The sequence below is a fragment of the Enhydra lutris genome, unplaced genomic scaffold (genome assembly GCF_002288905.1).
Source record: "Enhydra lutris kenyoni isolate GAN:26980312 unplaced genomic scaffold, ASM228890v2 scaffoldscaffold17, whole genome shotgun sequence".
Lineage (NCBI taxonomy): Eukaryota > Metazoa > Chordata > Mammalia > Carnivora > Mustelidae > Enhydra > Enhydra lutris.
In genome coordinates, this window is record NW_019154101.1 from 41,974,029 (window position 1) to 41,994,127 (window position 20,099).

At 37.2% G+C, this 20,099-nt stretch overlaps 1 protein-coding gene across 1 annotated transcript in view; it reads right to left on the reverse strand.

The window, feature by feature from the left end:
• Positions 1-684: 684 nt before the first annotated feature.
• Positions 685-20,099, reverse strand: part of LOC111147577 (peptidylprolyl isomerase like 4) — a 32,616-nt gene continuing 13,201 nt past the window's right edge. The window contains exons 8-13 of the mRNA XM_022503688.1: positions 18,631-18,755; positions 16,668-16,734; positions 12,604-12,715; positions 11,188-11,284; positions 6,838-6,985; positions 685-1,456 (exon numbers count right to left, since the gene is read on the reverse strand). Of these exons, the coding sequence (XP_022359396.1) occupies positions 1,205-1,456; positions 6,838-6,985; positions 11,188-11,284; positions 12,604-12,715; positions 16,668-16,734; positions 18,631-18,755 (801 nt within the window). The 3' untranslated portion in view covers positions 685-1,204. The remainder of the gene's footprint in view (positions 1,457-6,837; positions 6,986-11,187; positions 11,285-12,603; positions 12,716-16,667; positions 16,735-18,630; positions 18,756-20,099) is intronic.

A 20,099-nucleotide genomic window follows, 5' to 3' on the forward strand; every position in this document is an offset into this window, starting at 1 on the left:
GAAAAAAGTAACTGAATAAATAATACCCACAGCATTTCCAAATTTGGTGAAAATCATAAACCCGTAGGTAAACAGCCCCAGCAGAAGAAACATGAAAAAACTATACCAAGCACATCATAATCAAATTGCACAATAGCAGTGATAAAATGTTAAAAGCAGCGGGCAGCGGTGGGGGGAGGGTGGGAAAAAGCAGCCAGAGAAAAATAACGAGTTACATATAGAAGAACAAATATAAGAATAATAGTAATCTCCTTGCTGGAAACCAAAAGAAGTTACCACTAAGCATCCACTACACTGGTGAAATTTAAGATTGAAACTAAGAAGTGTTCAAGATGGTGTAAAATGAAGGTAACTCACATAGCGCTGGTCTGGGCATAAACTGGTTCAGCCACTGCAGAATATAATTTGGCATTATCTTGTAAAGATGAAGATATCCACACCATATGAGCGAGCAATATCACTCCTGGACACAGAATGTTCCCGGCAGCACTGTTTGCAACAGCAAAACCAAAAACAAACCAACAACTCCAAATGTTCATTAACAGAAGAATGGGAGAGTTGTGGTCTATTCATATGATGCAATAAAGCAATAAAAATGAATGATTCTCTAAAGAAATACTAAGTTGAAAAAGCAAGTCACAGAAGTAAACATACATTATGCCACATATAAAATTCAAAAACATACAAAATTTAACTTTTTATTTTTTAATACATACATTGTTGTAAAACTGTAACAAGCAAGAGAATGACAAATACAAAATTCAGAATAATCATCACTTGAGGAGAGAGCACAAAGAGGGTTTCTAAAATGCAGGTGATCTTCTATTTCTTAAGCTGGCTCATGGGCACACAAATACTTACTATTCTTTATACCTTATATATACATGTCTGTGAATTTTTAAGTATGAAATACTTCATTTAAAAAAAAGAGTGGGAAATGTGAAAGACTTTAAAAATGAAGACTACTGTTTATGAATAACAATAAAATTAGTGTAAAAAAGTATACCCAAAAAAATGTTCAGTTCTTTATATAGTCTTTCTGTGCCCTATACAATCAGTATCAATTGAAAAGGGCCATAACCCTAGGATGAAAAAAAAATAATGAGCAGAGTCTTTAAGGGCTTTGACACAAAATCTGAATATCTGAGGCTCTACATTAGACAACAGTAAATACATTAGCCACTCATGTCTGATTCTTCATTTTTCATCTGTACTTAGATTTTTCTTTATCTTTGGATTTCTTGGGACTCCTACTTCGGTCTCTCTTTTTACTCCGTTCTCTTTCATAGGGGTCGGTCTGGTATTTGGATTTGTGACTATTACTGTAGTGGCCGTCCCTTTCTCGAGATCGGCTACGACTTCGGTTTTGAGGTCGGTCTCTCTTTTCACTCTTTTGTTTCTCCCAACAGCTTTCTTCTTCTTCATAGTGACCAAACCCCATCTCCCTGTAGATATCCTGTCAAAGGAATGGAGAGAGAGTTACAAGTGAATCCGTAAAATAATCATTTTGTAGGTAGTCAATTGATAAAACTCAGAAAGTCTACCATACCAAGCAGCTGTAACAGCTCAAATCTGAACACTACCACTAATGCTGAGAATCTTCTAAATTAGCAAAAATAACTCAGAAAGACTTAATCATTTTTCTTATCAATCTCATTGCTTTCTATCTACTACTTCAGCTGAACTGAAGGATCAGATCCCAAAACAAAGAACTGAAATCACCCAACTGAAATCAGAACAAGTGTTTAGAGAAAATCACAATACCAAGAATTCTGGCTGTGGCTAGTCATCTTTCTACCTCCCCCTTCTCTACTCCCCAACTGATCTGCAATGGAATTACTAAAACTCCCATAAAAACCTTAAAAAGAAGACATTTAAATAACAGCCAGAAGAGGTTTTAGACAAGTCAATCAGTCTAAAAAGAAAACAGATACTGCATACTTTGGTCTGAGTGATTATTTTTATTTTTTTATTTTTATTTTTTTAAGATTTTATTTATTTATTTGACACAGAGAGATCACAAGTAGGCAGAGAGGCAGGCAGAGAGAGAGAGGGGGAAGCAGGCTCCCTGCTGAGCAGAGAGCCTGATGTGGGACTCGATCCCAGGACCCTGAGATCATGACCTGAGCTGAAGACAGAGGCTTAACCAACTGAGCCACCCAGGCGCCTGAGTGATTATTTTTAAAGTGTTTATTTTTTAATAGCTTCTCTCCAAATCTTTAATATATTTCCCTTGTTTACATTAGGCTGATATATGTGTTTTACTAAAATCATTTCTTGGGATGCCTGGGTGGCCTAGTCGGTTAAGCATCAGACTCTTGATTTTGACTCAAGTCCCGATGTCATGAGTCAGGAGACGGAGACTGGTGTCAGGCTCCACCCTCAGAGGGGAGTCTTCTTGAGAGTTTCTCCCGCTGTCCCTCCCTGCTCACATGCATGCACTCACTCTCTAATAAATAAGTCTTAAATAAATAAACAAATAAATAAAATCCTTTATTTACATATTTCTTAAAAATGAGTTAAGAAACAATGGGCCAACAGAGTAGATACATTAAATTCTTTTTTTTTTTTTCTTTTTTAGAGGGGGAGAGAGAGACAGAGACAGAGAGAGGAGAGGGGCAGAGGGAGAGAATCTGAAGCAGGTGAGCCACCTAGTGCCCCTACATTCTATTCTTACTAAGTAACAGTAATAATTTTCCTATCTGAAGAGAGCTAGTTACAACAATTCTATTTCTCTTTGTATTCTATCCCTAATTAAAATGAGTATCTCAGGGGAGCCTGAGTGGCTCAGTCTGTTGAGCATCTGACTATTGATCTCAGCTCAGGTCTTGATCTCAGGGTTGTGAGTTCAAGCCCCACCTTGGACTCCACTCTGGGCATGGAGCCTACTTTAAAAAAATAAATAAAATAAAATGAGAATCTCAGCAAGTGGCTGAAATCTAAAAAGAGACCAGAGCCAATGCTCTTTCAAGAGACAGTTCATAAAATTCAACTTCCTTAAAAGATTTCTCTCAGAGGAAAGCAAAATCCTAAGGATTGAGTTCCCAAGGGTCCCAACTCTATCACCACAGACATTATTATAGTAGATGTAAATGTCAAGGTTTCAAATCTAGAGTGATGAATACCCATGGTTAATAACTGGGTTTTAAGGATTCATAATTATTCATAATTATTCCATATATTGTCTAGACACTGTACCTTACACCTGGCATGGAGACTGCAGCACGTGAAAATAGATCTAACAGGATTGTTATAATCAGTGTTTGTGGAATACAACTTTATAAGCCATTTCATGATTTCCTGCACAATCCCAATAGTTCTTTTCACTCTATAAAGTCCCAGAGGAATGGTTTAACTCTTTAACAACTACTTCCGAGCAATATATGACATCCCTAGATAAAAGAATTTTTTGTGCTTCCTTTAACATACACAAAGTGTAAATATCTATGTACTATTCTCTCTGTCTACTTAAGTCCTGTATTAGATGAGGTAACAAACTTCTAAAATGGAGAGACGGCTAACAGATACAGAACTATAAAATCTTCAGTAATTATACAAATAGGCACTTAAGTGCTTTGAGTGTTTAAAATACAACAGAAAGAGATAAAAGATTATACAGTACTTAATTCTCTGAAAAACTTGATGAAACTGAAAATCTGAAATGCACTGAAACCTTAAAACCTCTCCTACTTGGGGCACCTGGGTGGCTCAGTTGTTACGCATCTGCCTTCTGCTCAGGTCATGATTCCGCGTCCTGGGATCGAGTCCCACATTGGGCTCCCTGCTCAGCAGGAAGCCTGCTCCTCTTTATCCTACTCCCTCTGCTTGTGTTCCCTCTCCCCGTCAAATAAATAAAATCTTAAAAAAAAAAAAAAAAAAGCCTTTCCTACTTGGAGTATTTTTCGAAGCTACACTAAAGTTTGGCAGTTCTAGGTTCAAAATGGTCTTTGTTATTTAAGAGAGGTGTCAAACAAGAAATAATCTTGAGATTAGATTTCCCAGGGAAGGTTTCATAGAGAAGTTGGGACTTGAGATTAACCTCAATGAATGAGCAGGTTTGGCTGCAGATGGGCTGCAAGAAGGCTCATGCACGGAGTGGAAGTGAAAACTAAAAAGGAAGACTCAGCACCATGTGCACGAAGGGGAAAAGGTCAGGAGGCTGGATGAAGCCATATTAGAATAGACCTTTAAGTGTGTGCTAGCACAGTGCTAAGTATTTCTGGAATACAATATTACCCTCATTCTAGAAAATAAGGAAAGTGAGACTCAAGAGATCTATACAGGGTGGAGAAAATTTAACTGATTAGTCACTTGACATACAAAATTGAAAAGGGGGTGGTAGAGAACAATGAAAAACCCCATACCTGACTGAATCAATATAATGTTAAAGTTCTAGCTCTCTCATTAAACTATAAAAGGCCACAGGCCTGTGGGGTCAAAATCTTTACATCTAAGGGAAAGGCAATGAATTAGATGAGCTGTCAGCCCTCTCCAGTGCAGACTTTAAAAAATTCTATCATTTTATACCCTTAAGTCGTAAGACAAAATGACAAAACTAGCATGTGGCTAAAAAGGAAAGAAAGAAACACCACAAAATAGCCAATTTATTTATTTTTTTAAGTGGCCAATTTAAAGCAATCACCTTAACCTATCCAATGATTTCATATAAAGCAGTCCAAAAAAATCTAAACTAAAAACTATCCTTGCTCAGGTCTCTAGGACCAAATCAAAGATTTTAGTTAAGTCTAAATCACTAAAATAACATTAACTGATTAAAATGACAGCAAAAACAGAGTCCCCAGTTATAAGAAAATAACCACTTATGAAAGCCACAGAGGAGAACTGACAACCAGGATGCATCCTCTCCGCCAGGCAACCCACAGCCCAAAACTCACTTCCCGAAACTCCAGTAAAACCCAAACCTCAACAACATAGTAACCATCTCTGGAATTAAGACACAAGGTGGAAAAATTAAACAGAGAAGTTTTCAAATTGAACAGTGAGGCTGTCAATCAATACAAAACAAAGAATTTGAAGAAATAAGTTAAAACATTCTTAGGAAACTAGGCTCACCAAGCAAAATACCAACAAACAGGAAAATCTGAGCTACACTTGAGCATGACCTAGTACTGAAAATTCCCTTTAAAGATTATATTTTTGAGACTGAAATCAAAAGGATAAAAATCAGAATAATAAGACAAAAAAATGGGCCCACTAAAATCTTAAATACAGATGCTATTTCATTGGGAAGAAAAAGAAAATTAGTGTACTTGTATTATTAAATCAAAGTACAAAACAAAAAAACATTTGCTTTGAGGGGAGAAATAAGTTAAGAGATGATTATTTGGAACTTAACAATTTTATAACTGCCAAGTAATTTAATATTATTTTTTTTAATTCTAACATTGCCCCCAAAAACCACTTAATGGCTTTTACTCCATGCCAAAAAAGAAAAATATTTTCTATTGTAAAGTTTTAAGTAATCAAACAGCAGGATAAAAAAGATGTACAAAAAGAAGGGGGAAACACACACTTAAAATGCAGCCAGATTTTGGATTATTTAGACCTCTGGTTATTTCAAATACACCAATATGTATCTCACACCTAAATTCACTGAAAATTCAATGTACAAGTACAGGATGAGAAGCCATAGCTAAAAGCAACAGGCAGCACAGTGGTCGGGGGTGATGCAGGGGGTGGAGATAAGGAATTCTAGTGGAAAACGTGCTAAATATTCATAGAAATGTGATGTAGCCACCATTTCAAAAGACTGGGGTGGTCTTAGCCTAAACTAATACAGTACAAAAATTAAGAGGGAGACATGCCAGTTAGATCACACTGGAATATTACACGAGGAGACAAATTTTATTAGGATAGCAACAGAATTTAGGAGAGAAAACTGTCAGAATGTACTCGAGGTCAGAGCAGCAGCAGAGTGGCTAGGAGTGCAAGTCTGGATTTACACTGTGGCTCTGCTACTCATCAGCTCTGAAAAACCAGGGCAAGTCACTTAAACTCTTCAGTTTTCACCCTCTCTTGTAAAATGGGGAAAATCGTATCCACCTCACATTGTCAAGCACACAGATGCCACTAGCTGTCACTGAGGCATGTGCGTCTTAGTTGGGAGAACTGAGTAACAGAGGAAAGGTGTGACTTACACGCTTACAGCGGCGCATTAAAGATGGGACTCTTTAAATAGCAAAAAGGCGGGGCGCCTGGGTGGCTCAGTGGGTTAAAGCCTCTGCCTTTGGTTCGGATCATGATCCCAGTGTCCTGGGATCAAGCCCTGCATCAGGCTCTCTGCTCAGCAGGGAGCCTGCTTCCCTTCCTCTCTCTCTGCCTGCCTCTTGGCCTACTTGTGATCTCTGTCTGCCAAATAAATAAATAAAATCTTTTTTAAAAATTTAATAAATAAATAAATGAAAATAAGTATCTTTTAAAAAAATAAAAATAATAAAAAATAAAGTAAAAAAAAAACTTCAATAGCTATAAGCACTATCCATAACACTAGGTGATAAGTTAAAATGACAAATGAGCACAACCACACTTGCTTCTGATGGGAGTAAGTGTCCACAGGTTCAGAAATCACTCGTTTCACAATATGGAACTGAATGATATATATTAAGTTACTCTGAAGACAATCTTTTACCATTTGTGATCTATATTCTTGAACACTCAAGTCCCTTAACTCAGAGAAACCATTCTATGTACTAGAGTTAGGAACATAACCACCCTGTTCAGAACTATATCCGCACCCCCTATATTATGCCACTAAGAAATAATTTACAGAGGGATGAAATATTTCTCTCTCCAGCTAAGGCTGGACATTACAAGTACCTGGTTGGTATTTCTGATTGGCATGTAGTCCTCATCTTCTTTTTCTTCAGAGCAGTGACGAGTTTTCTTCTTGTGTTTTTTACTTGTGTGTGAATGACTTGATTTTGAATCTTCTGCTTGCTCATCTAGCACAAGATCATATTTTGCACTGCAGCAACTAGTTAAGGACAGACATGAGAACTGACACTGATAATACAACAAAATGTAAGAATCTGGTAAACGAAGGAGGCCATGAGGCTAAAGGTAATTTTTTAAAGCAAAAAGCACCTCACAAGCATAGAACTTATTTCTGAAACAAAACTACTTCATATTTTCTTTCAGGAAAAATGGACAGGACCCTGTCCTAAAGTAAACAATTAACAATTGGCAAGTGAGTGGGGGAAAAAAAAAAAAAACAGGGGGCAAAGAAACCTATATTCACAAATGAAAATTTAAGCAGCCATAAAAAATAAGGAAACTTATTTGTCAATAATGAAAAAAACTTAAACTTAGAAAATGAAGTACATGTTTCACTGGAAAAAGTTAAGATATTATAAACCCCAATGATAGAGGAGCTACAGGAGATAAAAGACATTCATGTGACCCCTCTTTTCAAGTATTAATTAGTTCAATTCTATAGGAGAAAATTTAGCAAGGCCTCACAACAGCCATATTTAAATTGAAGGAAGAATTTATAAAAGGTTAAAATAAGTTAAATAAAGGTATACATAACAATTACTTTTTGTAACAGAAACTGAGAGTAACAAAAGCCTAGTAATAAAGACATTCTTAAATATACTGTAGAACTTCAACAAGATATATTATTACAAAGAAGTTATTAGCAATGATAAATGAATGTTACAAAAACACCCAGAAAAGTGACTATGAAAAATTAAAAGTGGAAAAAGCTTGAAATAAAAATTATCTATACCATATGGTAATCATAACTTTACAAAACATAAAAGATCAGGGCGCCTGGGTGGCTCAGTGGGTTAAAGCCTCTGCCTTCAGCTCAGGTCATGATCCCAGGGTCCTGGGATCGAGCCCCGTGTCGGGCTCTCTGCTCTGCAGGGAGCCTGCTTCCTCCCCTCTCTCTCTCTGCCTGCCTCTCTGCCTACTTGTGATTTCTCTCTCTGTGTCAAATAAATAAAATCTTTAAAAAAAACAAAAAAAAAAAAAAAAAAAACAAAAAAAACATAAAAGATCAAGATTTGAAAGAAACAATGAGAAAACTATCATTTGTCTAGGTAAACTGTGAGTGGATTTTTTTTTCTTAGTTGAAGTGTAGCTGACATACAATATTGTGTTAGTTTCAGGTATACAACACAGTGACTCCACATTTACAGACGTGAGTGCATCCTGTCTTAACTTCATATAAATGTGTTATTTTTTAAGGATTTTTAAATTTTTGGGGCGCCTGGGTGGCTCAGTGGTTAAAGCCTCTGCCTTCGGCTCAGGTCATGATCTCAGGGTCCTGGGATCGAGGATCTGTGATCTGTCAAATAAATAAAAAAAAAAAAAATCTAAAAGGATTTTTTAGTTTTTTATTTGACAGACAGAGATCACAAGTAGGCAGAGAGGCAGGCAAAGAGAGAGGGGGAAGCAGGTTCCCCGCTGAGCAGAGCCTGATGCGGGGCTCGATCCCAGGACCCTGAGATCATGACCTGAGCTGAAGGCAGAGGCTTAACCCACTCAGCCACCCAGAAGCCCACACATAAATGTGTTATAAAAGTTATGGTAATGTGTTTTAATTCAGTAATGGTAATGTAATTTAATTCTAATATACTATTATGTTTTGGAATAAGAAAAAATGCAAAACTGCTGCACTCTCTGTTGAAAATAATCTCAAATTCTAAAATAGTATCTGAGGAAGGCTGACAAGGGCCAGAATAGCGGTTTTCAAAAAAACAGCTTCGGAGGAAGCCCAACATGCGAGCTGTTTTAGGGGCATGTGCAACTAGAGGAATGGCAGACACTCAGGACTAGCGTTGTTAGGTCTGTTTTAACAACGCCTAAGCCCTATGCCTTCCTCTGGGGCATCTCACTTCTACGTAACATTGAACAGGCTTGGCTTTTCACAAGATGACTAAAGACAGCCAGTCAGCCTGCACCATATCCTATTCCTACTTCATTATCTCTAACTTCTTTTCTCCTTTATATTACATTACACTGCTTCCAGAGTAGCTTCTGGAGCCTCTCCTTTTCAGGTACGGATCCAACAGCCCTTGCCCAGGATCTCATTTCCTGTGCTGCTGTACACATGCAGCTCCTTCAGTCCAAAATCCATTTAGTGCATCACAGCCAGCATTTTGTAATAAGGTAGAATAGAAAACAGAATACATGGCACCTAATAAAAATACCACGGCATTTCTGTTTCAATTATGTGTGCATGTGAATGGCTATAACCTGCTTCCCTCTCTCTCTGCCTGCCTCTCTGCTTACTTGTGATCTCTGCCTGTCAAATAAATAAAATCTTTTTTTTAAAGATTTTATTTATTTATTTGACAGACAATGATCACAAGTAGGCAGAGAGGCAAGCACAGAGAGAGGAGGAAGCAGTCTCCCTGCCAAGCAGAGAGCCCGACGTGCAGCTTGATCCCAGGACCCTGAGATCATGACCTGAGCCGAAGGCAGAGGCTTCAATCCACTGAGCCACCCAGGCGCCCCAAATAAATAAAATCTTAAAAAAAAAAAAAAAATCCAGTTGCTCAGTCCTTTTCACATGCTGAAAACCACATGGGGCTAGTAGCTACACTGGAGGGTAATATTTTCCACCATTGTAGAAAGTTCTAGTGGACAGTACTGGGCTACAGATTTATTCTCAAACATGCCTGGTTTCTTTAACTTTCAGTAATCTATCACCTTGAATTTAAAACATTTTATGACTACATATTCATTCTTTTCAGCCTGAACTACTTACCTCTATGAGAGAAAAGACAAAAGATATCGCCTTGTATTTTATACTTGATGCTTGTGTTCCTTTTATTTGCCCTACACATCTGCCAGCTGCAGCTATTAATGGTTAGCTTAAATTTATTTTTTTTACAGATTTTATTTATTTATTTGACACAGAGAGACACTGAGAGAGAACACACGCAGGGGGAGTGGTAAGAGAGGAAGAAGCAGGCTTCCCGCTGAACAGAGACCCAGATACAGGGCTCGATCCCAGGACCCTGGGATCATGACCTGAGCCGAAGGCAGCAGCTTAACGACTGAGCCACCCAGGCACCCCAGTGGCTAGCCTAAATTTAATTTCAAAGATTTGTTAAATAAATCTCAAGTGTATTCTATCCAGGCCTTTTATAATTTTAATATTTCAATCACATCCGCCCTAATGTTCATCTTTTTAGACTAAATCTTTGTTTACTGTTTGGTGTGCCTGCATGAGAAAGCTTCCTCCTCATGTCAGTACAATTCAGACTTTATCCACCTCTTGTGCCTCTTATGCCTTACAATGCTTTATGCATTATAGACAGTCAACACATTTTTTAAAATGAGTATATAATAAGTCAACCTGATATTCATCTTTCCTTGATGAATACTTGGAAAAGAAATGTCTAAGACAATGTGGGAAAAGAGAATCCCTAAAACACCAACAGAAATTAGGAAACAAAGAAACCATTTACCAGAAAGAATCACAAAATGATCACTTTCGCAATGTGTAGAGTGATAGATTTATAATGAGAGTATCAATGAACAAATTAAAATGACATAATGTAAATAGTATGTTTCATTGATTTTTACTTGTCTCAACCTAAAAGTTGGAAGAACCTAAATTAAATGGTCAAGTCAATGGATTTTTTTAATCCTATAAAAACCAACTCTTGCATACAAAATGAGCCCAATAAATAGTCGTTGCTGGACTGACAATGTACTAAGCAGAAAGAAGCAACCTAATCATGTAAGAGAACAACAGGATTTTATTAATCTACATATTCACCATCTCCAAAGAAGTTAAATATTATGCAAAAGGTTAACACCAAGAATTTAGCGTACCTATATGAAGAAAATTTCTGAGTATGAGAAATTTAAAACATTACAATTATATACAAAATATGACTCTTACCTAAGATTTCAGAATAAGTGCTAATCTTAACCTAAGAGTAAGGAGGGAAAAGAATTAGGCCAGAGATTTTTTTCAACCCTAACCTTCTTCATACATTAGAGAATACACCAGAGAAAGAAAAGTATATGTAAGATGGTGAAAAAGGACTACAATAATCTAAATGATGTCTTCACAAACCACCAGATTTAGAAAACTTGTCTTCTACAGACTGTGACTTTTTTAACATATTACACAGTACTCTACTGTGTAGATGTACAGAGTAGATGGTCTATCCACAGCGACCAACTGGTTCTTGTAAAGGATACTCCTGCTTGGGCTTTACTTTATCTTTCAAAACTAAATTAGACGGTTTATCCTGTTCTTTTTCATACTCCTTGAAATCACTCTTGGTATATTTCCCACCTATTGATTAAAAAAAAAGAAAAAAGAAAAAAGACTTAGTAAGAAAACTCAAATAATTTATTGAAGAACAAAAACTAATTTGTAAGACATATAATATATCAGCTATTTTGTAAGTGGCATATATATTGGCAGGCAGAAAAAGGCTGAGAAGAAAACAAAAGAATAGTAATTCATTCTCCATTACTATTTTAAATGTAATCAGATACCCATTTTGCTAAGTAGCTGTACATTGCCACCTAACGATGTGTGTGAGTATTACAACATCAAACTTTAAAATTCTCAATTACCAAGAGAATACATTCACTGGGAAATAACGCAGTATTTAAGTAGAGCCATTAACTCCATGAGAAATTTAGGTCCAAAGGAAACTGAGGGCTTGAGACTGGAGTCTGAGATCTGAGAGGCTTAGAAGTTTGGAATAAGTGAGGCTTTAAACTTCTCTGATCTGTCATAAGAGACATGGACCAAAATCTCAACAGAGCACCAAGCAGATAGCACGACATCAGGAATGTACACAGACATTCACTAAAGGGTGTGAAAAGGGAGCGTCCCTCCCAAGTGCCAAAAATGAAATCAACAATCCCTTCAGAAAAACAGGACCTACTGTTATGTCTTGACTGGCCTTCACTGGCAGGGCCAGGAAAAAGCATCCTATGCAGCCCCTCTACTCCCAAGTTGAAAAATATATGTATAAAATATACATACTTCCTTTTTTAAAAGAAAAAGCTATAAATTTACATAAAACCTACATGGGAATAAAAATATGAAATAAGAGGAAATTCTAACATAAAGTAAATATATATGTATGCATGTTCAAAGAATATATGTGGAAAATAATACAAGAACAGATAAGAGCAGTTACCTCTGGGAAGGGAAACTGGAAAGATGAGGGGCAGGAATGGAAGGGAGAGTTTTTTACACCACCTTTTCAATTTTGTACCACATGACAACTAAAACAAACTTCGAAAAAAACTTAAAAGAGTTTTGCTCCTAGGAGAACCAAGCCACCACAACCACCAAAATCATTACTTTGCAAATATGCCGCATTTGCAATGGGTAATTATAATTTATAACACAAAGATAGTGAATATAGTCACCATCAGCTTACATACACAAATACACACTCACACACACTCCCCTAGTACCCTAGATTCTTGTTATCAGCTACATGAAACCATAAATGGCAGAAGTTCCATCAGTGAACTTTTCTCCTAATAAACAGCACTAAGGCAAAGGAGGTACAGCACACACACACACGCACACACACGCATGCACATACATCCACAGTGAATAGAAACAAAGGAAGCTGAACAACATACCTTTTCCTTTCCATTTAACCTTTGCAACAGACTGGCTAAAATCCACATGTATTCTTCTGTCATCTATAAGTACATTGTCCATTTTGAAGAACGCTTTCTCACAATCTTCTTCCTGATAGTAATTATAAAAACTCAAGCATAAATCTTTATGGGAAAGATTTCTGCAGCGAGAACAAATATTGAAAATATCACACGTCTGTTGTTATGAACACTAATTTTGAGTGCCTGTCACACCCCAGGTGCTGCTGCACGTTCTGCATCTATGGGCTCAGTTAACTCTGATAACAAGCGTATGAAGTATTACCTACCATTATCGCCATTTTCTCGAAGAGAACACATATGTTTAGAAAGGTACGGAAGTTGCCAAAGGTCAGCTGGCAAAGGGGAGGGCCATGATTTGAGCTGAGGCAGTGTGACTGTAGTGGACATACATACGCTTACAAACTGTGCTGTCCACGTCCCTTCACAAACCCTTTCATTCAAAACCCAAAAATATTCTGAAAGATGAAAGCTGTTGTTATAAACTTGGTGTTAAAATCCATTTGACAACAAAATTGGACCCAACAGAAGACCGTGGCCTTGACTTATTCCACTTAGTGTGAATATGCATTAGTTTCAGTGCAGAAATATTCTCTGAATGATTATGGAGTGCTGACCCAGAAGAGTATTATATAGTCCATAGACGTGTGTGTAGACACACACACATACACACTTTACCTTTCTAAGTTCTGAAAAACCTGAAATCAGAAACTTAGCTACTCCCAAGGGTGTGGATAATGGACTGTGGGCCGGAGATACCAAGGTCTGTGTTACATAAAGATTCTTCCTGTCAGCAACTTCGCAAACCCTGTATCTCCATTTCTGACATCTGAAGACTAGAAGTGATGCATTTCAACCCAGCGCTGAACAAGTATCTCCTATATTCCTGGAAATATATATATATGTATATATATATTTTATTTATTTGACAAGAGAGAGATCACAAGTAGGCAGAGAGGCAGGCAGAGAGAGAGGGGGAAGCAGGTTCCCTGCTGAGCAGAGAGCCCAATGTGGGCCTCGATCCCAAGTCCCTGAGATCATGATCTGAGCTGAAGGCAGAGGCTTAACCGAGCCACCCAGGCACTCTGGAAACATATTCTTTGGTGGTGTGCTCACAACTTACTAGAGACAATTCAGAGAAGAAGATTTAAAAAAAAAAACAACTAGTTATAATTTATTTATTTACCATGTATGTCAAGAGTTAAATGGATTATAAACTGCATAAAGATACAAAAAAGCTTTATTTATCTCTGTACTACATCATTTAGAACATCATCTGGCGCATGATAGGCAATCAGCGTATTTCTTTTTTTAACCCACTGAGCCACCCAGGCGCCCCATCTTTTTTTAAGTAACCTTTACACCCAACATGGGGTTCAAACTCATGACCCAAGAGTCGCATGCTCTACTGACCAAGCCAGCCAGACGTCCCAACAATCAATGCATGCTTGATGAATCTATATACTTGGACAGGCATAATTGCATCACTACACCATTTCCCTAAAGAGAAAGTTCTCAGATACTTCACACTTATGTAGGCACCTGATTTATGACAAAGATGGCACTGCCAAGCTGTGTGAATAGGAAAACCTTTTTAATAAACTATGAGTCACCTTGCTATCCAATGTAAGAAAAAATGAAATTTAATATGATACACATAACACTCAAAAATCAACTTACAGATCTAAACGGGAAAGATAATTTCACAGCAAACCTTCTAAAGGTAACACTGAAGAATATTCTCATGACTGTGGGGTAGGCAAAGCTTTTAAAAACTAGCCGTAAGAAAAATATTGACAAACTGAACTAAAAATCAGAAATTTCTGCTTATCCAAAGTTGCCATTAGAAATGGCGAAAAGGCAAATCTATAGAGAAGATACTTGTAACATGTACAACTAAAAAATGAGCTTATATCCAGAAAATGTAAACAATCCTTATAAATCAAGAAAAAGGCAGCCAAACACCCAATCAAAAAGTGGGAAAGTCTTCACAGTTACTTCATTTAAAAGAAAAAGGACAGAGGTGCCTGGGTGGCTCAGTGGGTTAAGGCCTCTGCCTTCAGCTCAGGTCATGATCCCAGAGTCCTGGGATCGAGCCCCGAATCGGGCTCTCTGCTCGGCGGGGAGCCTGCTTCCCCTCCTCTCTCTCTGCCTGCCTCTCTGACTACTTGTGATCTCTGTCTGTCAAATAAATAAATAAATAAATAATAAAAAATAAAAAATTAAGAAAAAGGACATCCAAATGCAATAATCATATGAAAGGGGGCACAACAAAGGAAATGCAAAAAAAGCCATCATTAAGATACCACTACACACTCACTAGAATGGATAAAAATGTAAGACTGATCAAACTAAGAACTGGTAAAGATACAAGATGACAGGGACTCTCACACATTGCTAATGGAAGTGAAAATTAGTATAACCACTTTGGAGAAAAAAAAAAGTATAACCACTCTAGAAAACTGACTGAAATAATCTACTATACCCACAACTATCCTATGACCTAGTAATTCACTCATAGGTACATACCCAACAGAAATGCATATATATGTACACCAAAACATATGAAAGAAATAGTTTACCATAGAACCATTCATAATGACTCAAAACTACAAAGGACCCAAGTGTCCATAACAGCTGAATAGAAATCTAAATTGTTTTACATACACATAATAAAATACTATATGGCAACAAAAATCCATATACACACAATGAAATACCATGTCAATGGAAATTAACAAAAAAGGTTAACAAAAGCTACATGTAATCGGGGCACCTAGATGGCTCAGTGGGTTAGAGCCTCTGCCTTTGGCTCGGGTCACAATCCCAGGGTCCTGGGATCCGGACCCGCATCAGGCTATCTGCTCGGCGGCAAGTCTGCTTCCCCACCACCCCCCTGCCCTGCCTGCCTCTCTGCGTACTTGTGATCTCTGTCTGTCAAATAAATAAATAAAATCTTTAAAAAAAAAAAAGCTACATGTAACAATATATAAATCTTACAAATATAACACTTAAGCTAAAGATGCTGGAGACAAAAACACGTACTGTGTTTACATTTATATTACATTTACTATATTATACTATATATTATGTTACATTTACTATATTAAAATTAGACAAAACAGGTCTATGATGTTAGAAGTAGCAGTGATACAGGAGGGCGTCTGGAATTCTTCTAAGTTTTTTTCTTCTAATCGCAGTGCCTGATATACAGAAGGTATTTGATAAATGTTCTGGAATAACTATCAGTTGGAAGGAGCTACAACTGGACACACATCGGTCCAAAGCTGCTTAAAGAAATGACACAGCCTCTGATAGTGGCTAAAAGCAATAGGAACAGAGTCAGACTTTTCTAAATTCAAATCCCAGCTATGACATTCACTAGGGGCATGATTTTAATCAAGTCACATGACTACTATATGTCTCAGTTTACTTATTTGGAAAAGGAGGAAAGTACCTATCTCATAGAGTTGTGAGGGTTAAATGCAGGTCAAATAATATAATGCCTGACTTAAAGAAAGTTAGCTGAGTGACATAAGCTATCATATTATAGATACTATTTAATCCAATATTCAAGTTGAATTTATAAGGAGGGTAATGCCTAGAAATAAGAGTTCTATACAAACTGACAAACACCATAAAATAGGTGGTCAGTGACAGAACTTTGGCTAGTATCTAGAACTTTATACTCAGCCCAGTTCTCTATTACTCAATTATGGATCTACATAAACAATGCTGAAAAATCATTTATACAATGTGAAGGACTTCACCTAAAACTTTAAAGTTTCAAAGATACATAAACTCAGACTGCACCTGACCCTCATGTAAAGGTATACATATTAACACCAAAAGATGTTAAATTTAACCTCTATTTGAATATATAAAATTATCTTTCTTGGGTGCCTAGAGAAAGGGTAAACTAATTTTCTAATTTCAGAGACTACAGAGTTCTATAAGTTTTCACATTTTAACACTATATAAGAACAAAATAAATATAAACTTGAAGAATGTATATTATGACCTACCTTTTCAAATTCAATAAAAGCATAACAGAGGGATTCTCCTGTCTTCCAATCCCGAATAACTTCACAACTGAAAAAGTTTGGAAAAAGTGACTTTTAAAGAAAAATCATTCACTTTTACTCTTCAAAAGTGAAGAACAAAATAAGCCAGTAATTAAAAGTCAAAGTTAGGGGGTGCCTGAGTGGTTTAGTCAGTTAAGCATCTGCCTTTGGCTCAGGTCAGGATCCCCGGGTCCTGCTCAGTGAGGTGTCTGCTTTTCCTCTGCCTCTCTTTCTCTCACACACATAAATCAATCAACAAATAATCCTTTAAAAAATATATCCTCAAAAAATAACCTTTCATGGGGGCACCTGGGTGGCTCAGTTGGTTAAGTGACTGCATTAGGCTCAGGTCATGATCCCAGGGTCCTGGGATCAAGTCCCATATCCGGCTCCTAGCTCGGCAGGGAGCCTGCTTCTCCCTCTGCCTGGTGTTCCCCCTGCTCATTCTCTCTCCCTGACAAATAAATAAATAAAATCTTTAAAAAAAAAAATAACAACAACACAAAACCTCATTAAAAAAAAGTCAAACCATGGAACTATATTCCTCCAAATTTCTTCAATAACAATTAAAAAAAATAGTTCACTGGTATAGTAACAAAATTATCTCAATTCTCCTCTAAATGCCCAATCTTGGCCTACAGTCCTCAATTTCTAATGCACTGAAGAAAGTATAAGATAAAATTATTTACTTTACTGTGCCAAAAGTAAACCCCTGCTAAAAAACTCTTTTAAGTCATAATTCACTTCTGGTCCAAATGAAGATGAATTATAGAATACCTATGTTACTACAAAATAATGTAGGCACATTCATACATATATACATGTTTAATAAGTTTATGCTTTGTAGTTTTTGAATTTTAATATAAATCAAGCTTTGGGGCACCTGGGTGGCTCAGTGGGTTAAAGCCTCTGCCTTCAGCTCAGGTCATGATCCCAGGGTCCTGGGATCGAGCCCCGCATCGGGCTCTCTGCTCGGTGGGGAGCCTGCTTCCTCCTCTCTCTCTCTGCCTGCCTCTCTGCCTACTTGTGATCTGTCTGTCAAATAAATAAAAATCTTAAAAAAAAAAAAAAATATATATATATATATATATATATAAATCAAGCTTAAATTCAACCCCTAAGTATAGCTATTAGACTTCAATCAAGTAAAAGAGCCAATAAGATGGGAGTTGAAAACCATGCAGCTTGTCCATTTCCTCACATAAGTCTCATTTTATTTTTTTTTATTTTTTTAAGATTTTATTTATTTATTTGACAAAGAGATAGAAAGTACAAGCAGGGGAAGCAGCAGGGAAAGGAAGAAACAGGCTCCTGCTGAGCAGAAAGCTCGATGTGGGGCTTGATCCTAGAACCATGCATGACCTGAGCCGAAGGTAGACACTTAACCAACTGAGCCACCCAGGTGCCCCATAAGTCTCATTTTAAAAACATGAAATGAGGAGAATTGTTCCATTCACTTCTTGTTTTATTTTTTTTTTTTAAGATTTTATTTATTTATTTGACAGACAGAGATTACAAGCAGGCAGAGAGGCAGGCAGAGAGAGAGGAGGAAGCAGGCTCCCCGCTGAGCAGAGAGCCCAATGCGGGGCTCGATCCCAGGACCCTGAGATCATGACCTGAGCTGAAGGCAGAGGCTTTAACCCACTGAGCCACCCAGGCGCCCCCACTTCTTGTTTTAAAGCAAAAATGTGTGTGTTGGAAGTGGGACAATCAGTCAATTATGTGTGTGTGTATATATATGTACTTATGTATATATATTTGTATGCACACATATACATACATATTTTTCTTCCCCACTGTACAAAGATTTATCTGTAAAATCCATCACTACAAAATTCTAGAGTTCACAGAGTCATCAAAAAATGTACTTAGAAAATCACCAATACCTAGCTTTTCTAAATCTCTCACTAACTCTAGAGATTACCTTCTTATTGGTCCAAATCTTGAGAATATTATCTCCAGATCTTCATCAGTGGTCACCGGATTCAGTTTACACACAAACAGCACATTTTCTGGAGGTTTAATATCTGCATCAGGTAGGTCTCCCACCTAAATTATAAGTAAACAAAAATTTAAATCAATTCCTTTGTTGTTTCTTTTCTAAATACCCTATCTAGCCCAAAATGCTGATTTCTCTAAACAACTAAATTTATATTAGAAATCTACTGCAGAAAAAATATATATAAAATAAAAAAAATTTAAAGAAAGAAAGAAATCTACTATAGGCTTAGTAAAAGAAATCTAAGTATGATTTCAAAATGTGAAATTACAGGGGCGCCTGGGTGGTTCAGTGGGTTAAAGCCTCTGCCTTCGGCTCAGGTCATGATCCCAGAGTCTTAGGATCGAGCCCTGCATCAGGCCCTCTGCTCAGCAGTAAGCCTGCTTCCCCCTCTCTCTCTGCCTCCCTCTCTGCCTACTTGCGATCTCTGTCAAATAAATAAATAAAATCTTTTAGGGGCACCTGGGTGGCTCAGTGGGTTGAGCCTCTGCCTTCCGCTCGGGTCATGATCTCAGGGTCCTGGGATCGAGCCCCGCATCGGGGTCTCTGCTCAGCGGGGTTAAAGCCTCTGCCTTCGGTTCGCATCATGATCCCAGGGTCCGAGGGTCGAGCCCCGCATCGGGCTCTCTGCTCGGTGGGGAATCTGCTTCCCCTTCTCTCTCTGCCTGCCTCTCTGCCTACTTGTGATCTCTATCAAATAAATAAAATTAAAAAAAAAATTTTTTTTAATTGGAATTACAATGTTCCTGGTAGTAATATTAATAGCTAATACTTATCTACCTCTGACTTTGTATGAACAACATGCTTGGCACTTCATATACACTACCAACCAATTCTTAAAAAACAACCATGTGGTTTCCATTTTAAAAATGAATAAAGTTAAATTCAAAAATGTTAAATAACTTAAGGCCACATAGCAGTAAGCAACAGAGTTGGGATTTGAACCAAGATCTATCTGGCTTCAAAGTCCCAATTTTATCTCCTATTTTACTTTTTTTAAGTATTTCATCTATTAAAAAAAGAATTTATATAAAGTATATCTAAGTTAAGAAGCATGAAAATAAAAAGCTTAAGAACCAAAATGTCCCCTGATCTCACTATGACTCTGCCTTTCTCCCCAGAATACCGAATGTTCTACTTTTTGGTTTTCTTTTTTGGCCATTCCTCTGCATCTTCAGTTTTCCCACATAAGTATGTATCCCCAGCAATACAGTTTTAGTTTTGTTTGTTTTTAAACTTTTGAAAAATATTATTATCCTGACTCTAGACTTCTGCAGTAGTAATGTCCCATTCTTTCATACTGTTGTTTGATATGAAACGGCAACAATTCCTGGACAGTGTTTCTAGCTTTTTACTCTTATCCTCATTATCATCTTCTACTTTGGCCAAACTGA